We start from the raw sequence: 12,563 nt of genomic DNA, 5'->3' as shown, positions 1-12,563 counted from the left end.
TCTACTTGCGGGGTTCGTTGAATGGGTGCTATATATTCTCCGGAAGGATGTACTCGCCACGAAAAGTGCTTCTAGGTTACTTGTCGATTTACATTCATTTTATTCCGCAGGACATTCCTCTTTCTCTACTGGAATCAATCACTCATTATTTGATTTCCTTCTCTTGGGTACTTTATACATATGAATATACATTACAGAACAATGCCGCATTCAACCCAAGCATCGGATCGTCATGTATCAAAACCCTCCTACCGTCATCAACCATACTCTCAACCCCAGCCATCCAAGAAGTCGAAGTCCCAATCAAAGCCTAAACAGCCCAATACATACAACAGATGTTGGGATTGGATTGTTACAGATGGTAACTGTCACTACGCAAAGAACCGTTCGACATTCCGAAGCTACCGACGAGCGCCGGGCAAGATCGCCGGCTCACGTGTCCTTGGTGTAGGGAGTGTTGAACTGCGTGTCCGACGACGCTCGGGCGATGGAGCGATCAACACACTTGTGCTCGATAACGTATTGCATATGCCGAATGCGCGGTGCAATGGGTTGAGCCTGCCAAAATACCGTGAAACACACCCATTAGCGGGGGTAGATGGCGAAGGTGACCACGTCGAAGCGCGGAGTGACGATGGATCGGAGCCGGAGTGGTATGCAGAAAGGTACCATGGACTACCAAGAGTTGTGCTTGCGGGCGAACCTCAGGGAGAATCACATCTGAGCGATGATGGTCATAATATGCTTTCTGTGATGGCTTCGAATGAGGAGATGGAAAAACTTTGGCAGAGGGTGCAGAATAGAAGTTGGGTGGCGTAGGGTGATTCTGGTGCAAGGTGATCTGTGACATGGTTTACAACATTTTCGTGGCTGTTCAGTGTATATTTGATCGTTTGCGTGAGGGTATTTGGTATGTGGTCATTGGCGTAGAACTGTGAGGTCTTCCATGTGTATACCACCCGTATGTGGCTGAATATAAATCATCCCGTTCAGATTGGTATTCGATGCGAAACTGATAGGGTCCTAATGTCCCACCGCGCATTCATGTCCTCGTTTTACACCCTCGTGGTCAAGCGCTCGAGGCGGCTTCCCAGGTTGCTTCTGCAGGTCACTTGGAATGTTGGAAGGATCATCGTGCGATAATTTAGAAAATGGCCGACCCTCGTAGGCTCAATCCATATCCATCAGGACGTCGCTCATTATATAGAGCACGTGGGAAAATTTGCGAACGCTCCATTTCCCAGTATCCTTCAATAGGCCCGCATAGTCCAGCAAAATTCGTCGCGCCGAGTGATAGCCACTCTGAAAAGGGACTCCACGGAAATACACCGTGCCCCCTTTTCGAATGAAATTCACCGCTGCCTCATCCGATTCTGTACACGATTGAGCCCCATTAGGCTCCATAAAGCTGGTGAACCCCTCGCCACACAGACCATTCCAGTCTATATCATCCAGGATGTCGATTGGTGTGCCTCCAGTTTGTGGCTCAGTGCTATTGGGCACCATGTATATGTACAGACCCAAGACGAGAGCTGCGGAAAAGAGTGAAAAGACTGAATGAAACGTAATGTGATCCGATGCTTTGCGATGGATCATAATTTTGTACACGTGGGCTGCGTGGAGACAAGCCCTCCGGGCGGCTGGTGTTTGCGACCAAGCAGCAATATCGTCGAGGGCTTTCCGCGCGGGGCCTGGACCTGCACGGCCTGCAGCCAGTTCAAAGATTTGGATATCTGCTGTGAGATTCATACACATGTTGTGCCACAGGATACTAGCGTTGGGGTCCAGGTGCCCTAGGATATAACTGTATTTGCTAGCAATCTGGATTTGAAGGGTTGAAAGACATCTGGCACGGCCATCCATGGCGTAGGTGTGACATGGAGCGAATGGGTAACTTGCGCGATGTGATAGGAGGCGGTGATATGCCTCTGAAAGCTTCAGCTGCACCATTGATAATACTGCATGCATGCCAAGATTATCGACATGGCTGTCCAGTGATGCGATCTCTACATTTTCTGATGGAGACAGCACAGTGGGCATTAACATGCACTGCCCCCCACGAATCAACTGTACCCACTGCGCTGAACTCTTGGCTTCAAAGAGCACTTCACTACATGGTAAAATGAGCTGAATAGTATCGGAGACGATGATGGGGCTGGTGGACAGGAATGATGATAGCCAGGCATCTAGAACGAGTAGTGCAATAATTAATCTGCTTGGTCAGTGAGGGTCTGGGCTTCATTATATCGGGCGACGAACCGTTTAACAGATTCTACTTTGCTCCAGGCTTTCCATCTCAGAACATTGTCTGTAATACTTTCAAACATACTTTTGTCGAGCAATTGGCCTTCGGTAGCCGAAAACAAACCGTGCCTTTGTGCGACCTATACTGAGTTAGTGTGAAATGTTGTGGATAGTCTTCCATATTTACCGATATGAGGTTGACGTAGAGCATCTGGCTTTTCTCGATATGGCCCTTCTCCTATATAATAATTAGCAACCAGTAGCATTTCGGCTGAGACACTACGTACCCCAGTCAGAGCAGCTAGATTTAGAAAAAGAACGGAGGCTGCAAATGCCGACATAGTGTTTCCCGAGCTTTCAGTGTCAGCAGCACACATGGCCAACTCAGCTGTGAGTTTCTCCAGGACGAACTGGTAGAAAAGAATATCAGTAAATCAATGGTCCGCGGGGTTTCTCTAGACGACATCTTACAGTGAAATTCTTGGAGACGAAAGAAGCTGTACCCTGTGTTCCTAGGAGAGTCATCCCAATTAGGCACATGACATAGAGTACCGAAGGACTGGTGTTTTTGGCGGAAAAGGTCGGGAGATGGATAAAGGGCACGAGCGGATGAAAGCTGCGAAAATATAGGTCAAGTGCCATGTCTAAAATTTCAGCGGGAGGAAACTGAGCAAGGGCGATCAGTGCCGAGTCGTAAGCTGGAGGAGCGTTGGAAGTACGATTTCGTTGGCTGTAGAGTCGCATATATCCGAACGTGGCATGCAGGTGTCTTCTGCAGTCCTCATCAAGGCCGTACCTTGACTTCTGCAGCAAGACTGGCGGACTGCTTGGCGATTGCCCAGGGTGCACCGCAAAAATATTATCTATGCTGCCGTACGCCACATCCCGCCAGATATCATTGATAAGGCGCCCGGTGCTATTCGATGGACCTAACCAACAGTTCTGAACTTTGGCAAATCTGTCATTCGGAATAGCTGCACCGGCTTTTGTATCGCCTATATCAGTGGAGGGTCCATCATGTCGTTCGGGGCGCTGTGTTGCGGAGGTACCCACGTTCTCCTCAATCAGACCAATGTTAGAGTCATGTCCAAAATCCAAAGAACCAGGATATGAAGTTGCGTCAGAAGGATTCAACCATAGCTGAAGTGATTCGTTTGGCATAGGATCAAACACAGGCCCTCTGTAGGACGGTTGGTATACCGTTGGTTCCTCGAAGTACGTTTGTTGGCCAACCACGAGCATTGCATTGGCATCAGGCTCGGTGCGCGCATGCTGAGACGAGACGTCCGCCAAAAAGTCCAGGGATGATGGGAGACCTGCTGCCGCAGCGATGGGCATGTCGCGAGGCTCTACCGCTTGCGTTTGAATTGAAGTAGAATAAACGCCGGCATCCGCATGAGGAAAGAATTGTTGACCATTTTCAGGGATATTGGACGGTTGATAGTGGAAGTCCTGGGCAGATGCCGCGGAGGGCTGTTGGTTGAGTGCCTTGGTGGTCGTGTGCGCAGCTGGACCGTTATGGCCCTTAGCATGCCGGCTTAGAACATCGCTGGAGTTTGTAAGTCACAGCCGCTTACCCGTCGAATGCAACCTGTGTGTGTGCAGGCTCTCCAATGTTTAAAGAATGCTGATCGCGTTGGAAGCTGCATACCTTCGAGAGAACCGTTTATGGCAGACATTGCATTCGTAGGGCTTTTCTTTCGTATCTGTGATATATTAGAAACCATCCCGGAGAAAAGTCCGGGCGAGATTAACTGACGGGACCGTTCATGGCGCTTGAAATGCTCTGTCTTTTTGAAGCGACGGTCACAGATGTTGCACTTCTTTATAACCATGATGGAGCTTGCGAGGTTGCAAGGACAGATAGTTGATTGAGGTCTCCGACCGTGAGAGCATTGCACTCAGTCAAAGCAGTCAGGATAAAAAAGGAGTCGACCGACGACAACGCTTGAGGTGTAGAAGAAGTAGAAGGGAGAAAAAGGATGGGGCATGCGGGATGGGGGATCATTTTGGGTTTCTAACCTCTGCTAGTAACAATACCTACTGGTAAGTAAGTTGGATACATACATTACTACCAATACCCAATGACTGGATATCATGTCGGTAATGAATAGTATGTAGTATTGCTGACTATCAGTGCAGAAATCCGACTCCAGTAGCCCATATCGTTCTCAGTAATGTACTCATTCAAGATGTACATGAGTGATATGATTGTTGAATATAGATGTTGTTGCAACCCGAATAGTACTTACTACTACATACATTTACACCTATAGCCAGCTGCAGAAGTGGTGCCCCATTTTAGTACCCCGTGGGGCAGCTAGATCGATGTAGTACCTGGTTATCAACGCCCCCGACCAAAAGCAATTACAGGTACTGTAACTAGTCACTCCTTTTGAGATTGTCAGTAACTGACTTCAGATTCCCATCGATGAAGTATTCAGGTATATTGCCTGTATTCAGCCCTGATAAATTACAACCTTCTTGGCGGCAAGCGGGGGAAAAGTCGGCATTTGCGGAGCCGTTCAATTGCCGACCCCGGTCTCCCGCAGCCCTATTTGCTAGTACGAGTATAACCACTTATACTACGACTTTGGAGCGTCCTCTTGACTATTGATATTCATGCTCAAATTCAGGATAGGTAAGGAGCAACATATATTGGTCGTGAATTGTGTTAGTATCGAGACTTTTCTCAACTATTACTATCCTCTAATGATCGACACAGATAGTATGATCTGGATTATCTATGGCCCTGACCCAGACATGGAATTGATCCAAGCTATGACACGCTAGACGTATTGGCAAGACTCGCGATACCTAAGAGAGTTAATAAAACAATAGACTCAGGGTATCCTAAGCTAGAATAAGCCTGCCGGAAGCCCCGGCCCACGAACGGCTGGATGACGCTCCGTTCTCCAATCACAAGCAAGCGTCAGGACTACACTGAGACTGCCAAGTTGCAGAAAACGTTTACTTTGTCGCAAGTCACATTTATCAACAGCTTAAATACCCCAAGTCAACCGTGTGGGATTTCACAGTCTAATCGAGAATCCTGAAGAGAAAAGATGGCGTCGGTTGCTGCAGTACTAGACAACAACTCCGGCATCACTCGTCGCTATGGATCAGGCTTGGTCGCTGTCTTTGGTAAGTTACAGATGCTTGCTGCCCTTGGTCTTGTGGCGAGCAAGCTTTCATACATCGTCATTTGTCAGGATGGTCTTTGCAAGTATTTCTACTGAACACACACACAAGTCGGTGCAACTAGCGGAATAGGGGAATCGACGGCCCGCGCATTTATACGCAACACAGACGCCTCTCGTGCCTACCTCATCGGCAGAGATGAGACAAGAGCAATGCACATTATCAAAGAATTGCACCAGATAAAACCGGAGTCACAAGTCACTTTCATCAAATCAGACGTCTCTTTGTTGCGTGAAGTAGATGATGCGTGCAGTGCCATTCAGCAGAAGGAGGATAAAGTCAATATCTTATTTCTGAGCCCAGGGGTAGGGACAACGAACGGTCGTGACGGTATGATGATCCTACTTCGAATCAAGCCACTAGCCTGATACTGATCCTTCTTATCTGAAGAGACCGACGAAGGCCTAGACAGAAAACTGAACCTTCACTATTATTCCCGGATGCGATTTGTGACAAATCTCCTACCGCAACTTATGAAGGCTGGTGACAGCAGTGAGCATGGGCTGCCACTGTCTCGCGTAGTCTCGGTTCTTGAAGCCGGAGGCGAAGCTGCTCTTCAACTTGATGATCTCTCTCTTAAAACCCACTATTCCCTTCGTAATTGCGCAAAACATGCAATCACCATGAACTCTGTTTCAATGGAGCATCTAGCTGCATCTTACCCACAGATCTCGTTTATCCACTCTTTCCCAGGAGTTGTTAAGACACGCCTTGACCGAAACTTCAGCACTGCTACTAAGTATGCTATTACCGCCTTGATGGTTCTCGCCAGGCCATGGGTGACTGATTTAAACGAAAGTGGAGAAAGACATCTGTATGCCGCGTCGAGTCCACGGTTTCCTCCACAGAAATACAAGGATGGTATACCTGATGCTGCGGAAGGTTCTGATGGTCACCCTGGGAGTGGGTTTTATCGACTTAGTTCAACCGGGTCGACATATAAACCCAGCAAGATCATGGAGGTTTACCGTGCGGAAGGGGTGAGAAGTTCGATCTGGCAACATACACTTGATGTCTTTGCAAAGGTCCGTGGTGCACCGGACGTGGAGCCATGATGCTAGACTGTACTTCATAGGACGGTCTTCACTGTTACTGCAGTGAGGAACATGTAAATCTGCAACATCCGATTACATAAAGTTCAGTTTCAGTTTCTTTAGCCCTCGTCTAGCTCTCCAATAGTTGCTGTGCACAATGATGTCTGGACACCCCTTGATGACCCATGACCACTTCTGAGCGAACACCTCCGAGACTTCCCAATTCTGCGGAAGCCAGGGATCACCCCAGACCATGACCCCGATATCGCCAGTGGTGGAATCCATCATATCAGTACACAGCTCGCAATCGTTGAATGACTCATCGGCCATGACAAGATTATCCCGCATTTGCGGAAACGGGAAACAATCTAGCCAGGGATGATGAGGTATTAAGGATTGAATAGCGGTGGGAAGGAGAGCAGCTGGGATACTTTCCTTATCGCGGGGTCCCGGCATATCAGTACTGAAGGGAGAGATGACGTCCTCTCCCATTGCATCCATGCGTAATCCAAGGGCTGCCATATTATCCAAAAAGGCACGGAGAACGTTGAATTTGCTCAAGGTAAATAGATGGTCGAGGCATGGATCTGCGGCATAGTATCTCTCATACGCTTCTGTGTTGAAGCGCATCATCATTGCTACCGCCTCTGAGAGCGTTGTGGGTCGAGGCATCTGTTGCGGCCCTTTGACTTGGTCTGGCCGTGGAAGTATTAATGCATAGCGCCGCGAGTCTGCCTTGTCATTCTTGGACTGCAAAAGAAGAGCCTTTTGCCGGTCATGGCGCTTTCTTGCTCCTATAAAGGAGTTAGTTTGTGCCGAGGTTGGGTTGTGAAAATAATCAACAAAGGTCGTAAGCTACAGAATAATAAAATGCCGTGATAGAGAGTCAAGGTGTGCGTCCAGGGGACCTACGCAAAGCACGTTGGTTCAGCTTATTCTGCAGCCTCTTCCGAAGAGCAGGATCTGTGATCCCAGTCCAGTCGTCGTCCTGCCGAGGGATCCGCTCTTGCGAGGACACTAGACCAAGCTCGAGGGGTGATGTGGAGACAGTATCCTTCATGTTGTCCTGTGAATGGGTAGTAATCATCACACATATACTTGCAAGAGGATGGAGTACGGACTTCGGAGAACAGAGAAGAACGAAAGGCGCGGAAAGAGTAAAGCTGCAGAAGGTTCCGATTGCGACTCCACTCGACTGCCTGGTGGCAAAGGTGGATCACTAAACTCAGCACCATGTTTATGAAACGGATCCTTTATCCACATCCACCGTCTGTGGGATCCATGGATGCAGCCGGATGACAGATTTTCAGCCAATCACCGACAATTGGGTATATAGTTCGGGTGAATGAAGTAACTAAGTATATACTCCTACACCCTGCACTGCAATAGTCGCTAAAAACTGTGTCTTTGCGGAAAGATTTTGGATGTTGAGTGAGGAGCTGGTGAAGCAGAATTTCGACTTTCAGATCCACACGGGACATGCAAAGCCCTGTACAATGCCAGCGTAGTTAAGGCTAGACAGAATACTGAGGATTTAACAAAGACTTCATTTCTTGCAAATCAAGGCTTAAGGCATTGAAGAAATATACAAACATAAAATAGCAATACATAATTAATATTACGCACCTATTACACACACACACACACACACACACACAAAAGAAAGTGCAATCTCTAGAAAGTTATCTCGCTATGTCCTGAAAGCTCGCCCTGGACCCATCTAAACAATTCTTCCTGAAGATCATGATTCTGGCTCAGCTTAGAACCAGATTCCGCCTTCCCAATAGGCCCATAGTACTGTCCGTGTTTCGCGTCGGGGCTTACAGCCGCGAAGATTTGTGAAAGGGCGCCCTTCTCTACTGGCGTTCCAGCCAAGAAAATCGCGGCATAGAGGAAGGGTTTAAGAAAAGCCCCCGTTGAGGCATGGTGGAGGTTCGTGGCTACCATACCCGGGTGGACCGGGATAATCTTGACTCCCGCTTCCCTCTCCGCCAAAGCTCTCGCATAGTGAAGATTGGCGAGTTTGGACGTCGTGTATCGCTCAGTAGTATGTCGGTTTGGGGCGCTCGTTCGAAGCTCATCAAAGTTGTAAACGTCAGTGGGCGCGCGGGCGTGGGCGGCAGAAGAGAGCATGACCATACGGGTCTGGCTATTCACTTTTGCCGTCTTGCGCAGAGTTGGTAGAAGCAGCTGGGTCAATAAGGCTGGGCCCAGGACATTGGTGCCGAATTGGATCTCGTATCCGTCCTTGGTGACATCCTCTGGGGTCATCATGATGCCGGCATTGTTGATCAGAATGTCCAAGCGGGACTCTTGACGAAGGAAGTCTGCCGCTGCTGCTTTGACGCTTTCAAACGATGCAAGGTCGAGCTGTAAGAAACGGATGTTGGTGGACTTTGGATTGTGCTGTTTTAGCTCTGCAATGGCTTGTTCAGCCTTGGGTTGGGATCGGGCGGCGAGATAGATAGTAGCCGGGTTATGTTGGCTGAGCTGGCGAATGGTTTCATAACCAAGACCCACGTTGCCTCCAGTGACGATTATAACCTGGCCGTGGAGATCAGGAATGTCCTGACTGCTGAATGTAGGCATGATAGGGTTGACTCGGCACTGCGCTGGGAGTTTGTCGTGGGAAAGTAACGTAGGTTAAGCTAAAGAACAAGTGTGGTACAATGAGAAGAAACCGAAGGTTGATGATTAGGAGACACAGGTCTGGCGACAAGAGTTTTCCTTTAGAGCCACTACCTGACTCCTTTGGCCGTGCTTCATTATATAGGCACAGAGTGCCCTCTAGCCAGAATCTGGCCAGAAACCTTTCGTCAAAATCCGACCGGTAAATTACTTTCTGCATCAACATCATCTAGTATAGTTGCGCAGCGGATATGATGATTGGTTGAAATTGTGTCATCCAACTACTAGTACATCCATGGATCATGGATGGTATCCACTATCAGGTATTCGCTCATTGATTATTGGATGAGAAGGTATGGATCCACCAGTTAGTATTGGATTGATGTTACTCGAATTTCATCAACGATTGGTTGAAAATCCGTCATCCAATGAATGTACAATCGCCCTACCTATGCTTAGCAATTTCAAACAACAGGGTAGACGAAGCTGCATTCGAAATGTCACTGTGGCGATGCAGATAATTTTGGCTAGCTGTGTTACTGGTGATGATGATGCCAAAGGCAAAGTTCGTAGGGCATTGCTGTTATTCTGATCAATGACAGTCTCTGGCTTCTCGGAGTAAAGCTGTAAACAAGCCTGGCTAACCTCTAAATAGTGCTATCATACTTGACTTACTATACGGATTACCTCCCGCCAAAATACCCTCTGGTAAGCCTCATATAAATAGTGATGAGGAGAATATCTGCAAGTTGGTTATTGGTGTTATTGTGTAAACTCATTGGATTAAATTCATCATTAGGGTCAACGTGTCACATGAGCTCACACGACTGTCAAACAAACGGCCCCAACTCTTGGATACCCACGGAGATAGGGCCGTCGAAAGCATCTAGACTCGATATTGTATCTGAGAGTGTCCAAGTGACTGTAGTACTAAGATCGTGGGGCAAGAGCTGTCTGTCTAGATCGCGTCTCGACTATAGGGTCGTGTAATTTGGCAAAGATATGGAGCAATTGATGCGGCGACAAAAGTACCATAACGACAACCAGCATCCACGTTGGGGAAAGTCGATCTCTAACTTAGTGTCTTCTACAGCGTTGACCGTTGACGCTAGTCGCTTTGGCCCAATCAGACTGTCAATTTAAATTAACTATCCGAGTCTAATCGCCCGAATGTTACGCTACACTACGCACCCAAGTGCAGATGGTTCCCTCACATGTTAGGTAATGCTCCACTAAACGCTGCGATTAGTGGCTCTTTGCAAATCAGACCGGCACAAGTGGCAGCGTAAAGTAAAGAAAAGTGGGCACGATGCCACCTTGATCGGTTTATCACACCATTCGAGTTACTCCCCGGTCCACTGACAGGGATATCTCAAGGACGAAGCCTCGGGAAGGGCAGCTGTTTTAAACCACAACGTCCGCCCTCTAAGATGAAAAAAAAAGGTCTTAAATTACGTCTGCTTCAGTTCCATTTGCTTCTTTGCTGAGAAAAATGTCCGAAGAAACGTCCCAAAAAGCTCACTATTCGTCTGTACTCGGAGCAGATCCTTTACTAATCGATGTACGCGTCTCAATGCAGGGTCTTTATGTGGTTGGCTGACATGGCCCAGGATAACTCCTCCGGTGGAGGAAATAATGCTGGCGATGAATACTCGTTCGTTCCCTGTTTCTTCTGGGGGATCAATAAACACCAGCAGAGAGCATAACTAACAGCGCATTGCAGAGCTCTCACCTCGGCAAGTGGGTTGACCTCAATGAGCGCTAGCATTACCGATTATAGGTATGATCTCCTGGTGCTTGCCCCACAAACTCTGAACGTTCGCCTGGCTGAAACGGTGTCTTTGACATGATTAGATATGAGGTATGGGCAGGAAACACATTAGGTAGTGGATTTAAGCTAATCAAATCTTAATAGAATGGACGTCGCTATCACGCTTATCGTGAAGGAATATATATAGGGGTAGATAGCGCATCGCATAACTAACCCATTATACGGATTGCTAAGTCTCCAATAGCCGAATGACGAAGCAGAACAAGACCGCATGGGCCTGGTGCACCATATATATTCTTTATTGCTGGAACGAAAGCTTCATCTGGCGCCTCTTGACGAGAGCCCCAAACGTGTTCTTGATCTGGGCACTGGGACCGGACTTTGGGCCATAGATTTTGCGGAGTAAGGATGCATAATTATCGCCCACGTTCTCATGCGTTAACATCCACACCACCTTATAGCGAACACGAAAATGCTCAGGTTATTGGTAACGATTTAAGCCCTATCCAACCCAAGTGGTATAGAGACTTTTCCTTTCTCCCCTCTCTTCACTACTGTAATTCAAGGAGTGATTCGAGCTTATGCTTTTTCCAGGGTACCGCCAAATTGCCAGTTTGAGATAGACGACTTTGAGTCAGACTGGATGTATAAAACGCCATTCGACTATATCCATGCGCGTGAACTGTCAGGGTGTATAGGCAACGTCGACAAGCTTTTTCGGCAAGTATTTGACCATACAAGCTCTGGCGGCTACTTTGAACTCCAAGCTGTCAGCGCCCATTTCTTATCCGATGATGACACCGCCGAAAAGGCTGTCACTGCTCAAGAGTGGATGAGACAAATCCGTGAGGGTGGTAGAAAGTTCGGTAAGCCGTTGGATGACGCTTGTCATTGGAAACAGAAAATGGAAGATGTTGGCTTTGTGGACGTTACTGAAACGTTACTTAAGGTTAGTAGGCGAACTGTATACCAGTGTATCATTCTAACTCGGCCTGGAATACAGATACCCCTAGGTACTTGGCCTAAGGATGCGAGAATGAAAGAACTCGGGAAGTTTGGGTTCGTTGGGGAGCTGCAAGCCATTGAGGCTTACACGCCTGCACTTTTCACGAGAGTCCTTGGTTGGAGTGAAGAGGAGATGCAAGTATTGATGGATAAGGTTAAGAAGGAACTCTTCGACCGATCACTGCATCTATATCTTCCAGTCCATGTCGTCTATGGTCGGAAGCCTTGATGTCACGACGTCGTAAGTTCTTGATTAATACTGTACATACATACATACATACATACATACATACAGTCGCTTTGACATATATATACACTCGCTGACTTGATATTGGAATCAATGGCCCAAGGAGCATGGCAATCTAGCCAACAAACCTCAACAAACTGTGGCTAGTAAGGAGGATTGACATTATTAACAAGGTAATTAGAGAGTTGTTAGGAGGATGTAAGAAACCCATTGCCGATGTGACTCCCGCTGTCGGAATGGTAACTTACAATCGATACGTGACATTTCCGACGACTATCCGTACCGCTTTTATCTAATCGATCTGATCTTGTTCTTAAGATCGACCTCGAAAGTGTTCCAATGGGTTATACCATTCTACTTATAGGTGCAAGTCGGGACCTAATTCATAGTGAGAGATCAAAGCCCACTCTGAAAATTGACCTAGAACTTGAAC

At 47.6% G+C, this 12,563-nt stretch overlaps 6 protein-coding genes across 6 annotated transcripts; 3 read left to right on the top strand and 3 right to left on the bottom strand.

Moving 5' to 3' along the window:
- Positions 1-201: 201 nt before the first annotated feature.
- Positions 202-819, top strand: BDV37DRAFT_287137 (uncharacterized protein; the record flags this gene model as incomplete). Its single annotated transcript, XM_032088055.1, has 1 exon — positions 202-819. The coding sequence occupies one exon, from the start codon at positions 202-204 to the stop codon at positions 817-819; it is 618 nt and encodes a 205-aa protein (XP_031937262.1).
- A 351-nt stretch (positions 820-1,170) lies between these two features.
- BDV37DRAFT_287136 (FTFMHR domain-containing protein) lies at positions 1,171-4,079 on the bottom strand (the record flags this gene model as incomplete). The annotated part of the gene is made up of 7 exons (XM_032088054.1): positions 1,171-2,212; positions 2,260-2,384; positions 2,432-2,482; positions 2,532-2,654; positions 2,716-3,793; positions 3,896-3,950; positions 4,004-4,079. The coding sequence occupies 7 exons, from the start codon at positions 4,077-4,079 to the stop codon at positions 1,171-1,173; spliced, it is 2,550 nt and encodes an 849-aa protein (XP_031937261.1).
- A 1,230-nt stretch (positions 4,080-5,309) lies between these two features.
- BDV37DRAFT_297285 (short-chain dehydrogenase/reductase) lies at positions 5,310-6,500 on the top strand (the record flags this gene model as incomplete). Its single annotated transcript, XM_032090298.1, has 3 exons — positions 5,310-5,388; positions 5,497-5,775; positions 5,836-6,500. The coding sequence occupies 3 exons, from the start codon at positions 5,310-5,312 to the stop codon at positions 6,498-6,500; spliced, it is 1,023 nt and encodes a 340-aa protein (XP_031937260.1).
- A 72-nt stretch (positions 6,501-6,572) lies between these two features.
- BDV37DRAFT_287134 (bZIP transcription factor) lies at positions 6,573-7,539 on the bottom strand (the record flags this gene model as incomplete). The annotated part of the gene is made up of 2 exons (XM_032088053.1): positions 6,573-7,273; positions 7,392-7,539. 2 exons carry the CDS (start codon positions 7,537-7,539, stop codon positions 6,573-6,575), a joined length of 849 nt encoding a protein of 282 aa, XP_031937259.1.
- Positions 7,540-8,153: 614 nt separating this feature from the next.
- Positions 8,154-9,068, bottom strand: BDV37DRAFT_297282 (uncharacterized protein; the record flags this gene model as incomplete). Its single annotated transcript, XM_032090297.1, has 1 exon — positions 8,154-9,068. One exon carries the CDS (start codon positions 9,066-9,068, stop codon positions 8,154-8,156), a length of 915 nt encoding a protein of 304 aa, XP_031937258.1.
- A 1,670-nt stretch (positions 9,069-10,738) lies between these two features.
- BDV37DRAFT_259183 (class I SAM-dependent methyltransferase) lies at positions 10,739-12,144 on the top strand. The gene is made up of 7 exons (XM_032083111.1): positions 10,739-10,761; positions 10,831-10,892; positions 11,021-11,067; positions 11,123-11,280; positions 11,340-11,396; positions 11,473-11,827; positions 11,882-12,144. Exons 2-7 carry the CDS (start codon positions 10,862-10,864, stop codon positions 12,110-12,112), a joined length of 879 nt encoding a protein of 292 aa, XP_031937257.1. The 5' UTR covers positions 10,739-10,761; positions 10,831-10,861; the 3' UTR covers positions 12,113-12,144.
- Positions 12,145-12,563: the final 419 nt, after the last annotated feature.

The sequence above is a fragment of the Aspergillus pseudonomiae genome (genome assembly GCF_009193645.1).
Source record: "Aspergillus pseudonomiae strain CBS 119388 unplaced genomic scaffold BDV37scaffold_87, whole genome shotgun sequence".
In the NCBI taxonomy this organism is placed as follows: domain Eukaryota; kingdom Fungi; phylum Ascomycota; class Eurotiomycetes; order Eurotiales; family Aspergillaceae; genus Aspergillus; species Aspergillus pseudonomiae.
Note: the sequence above shows the minus strand (reverse complement) of the source record. Positions and strands in the feature narration are given on the sequence as shown.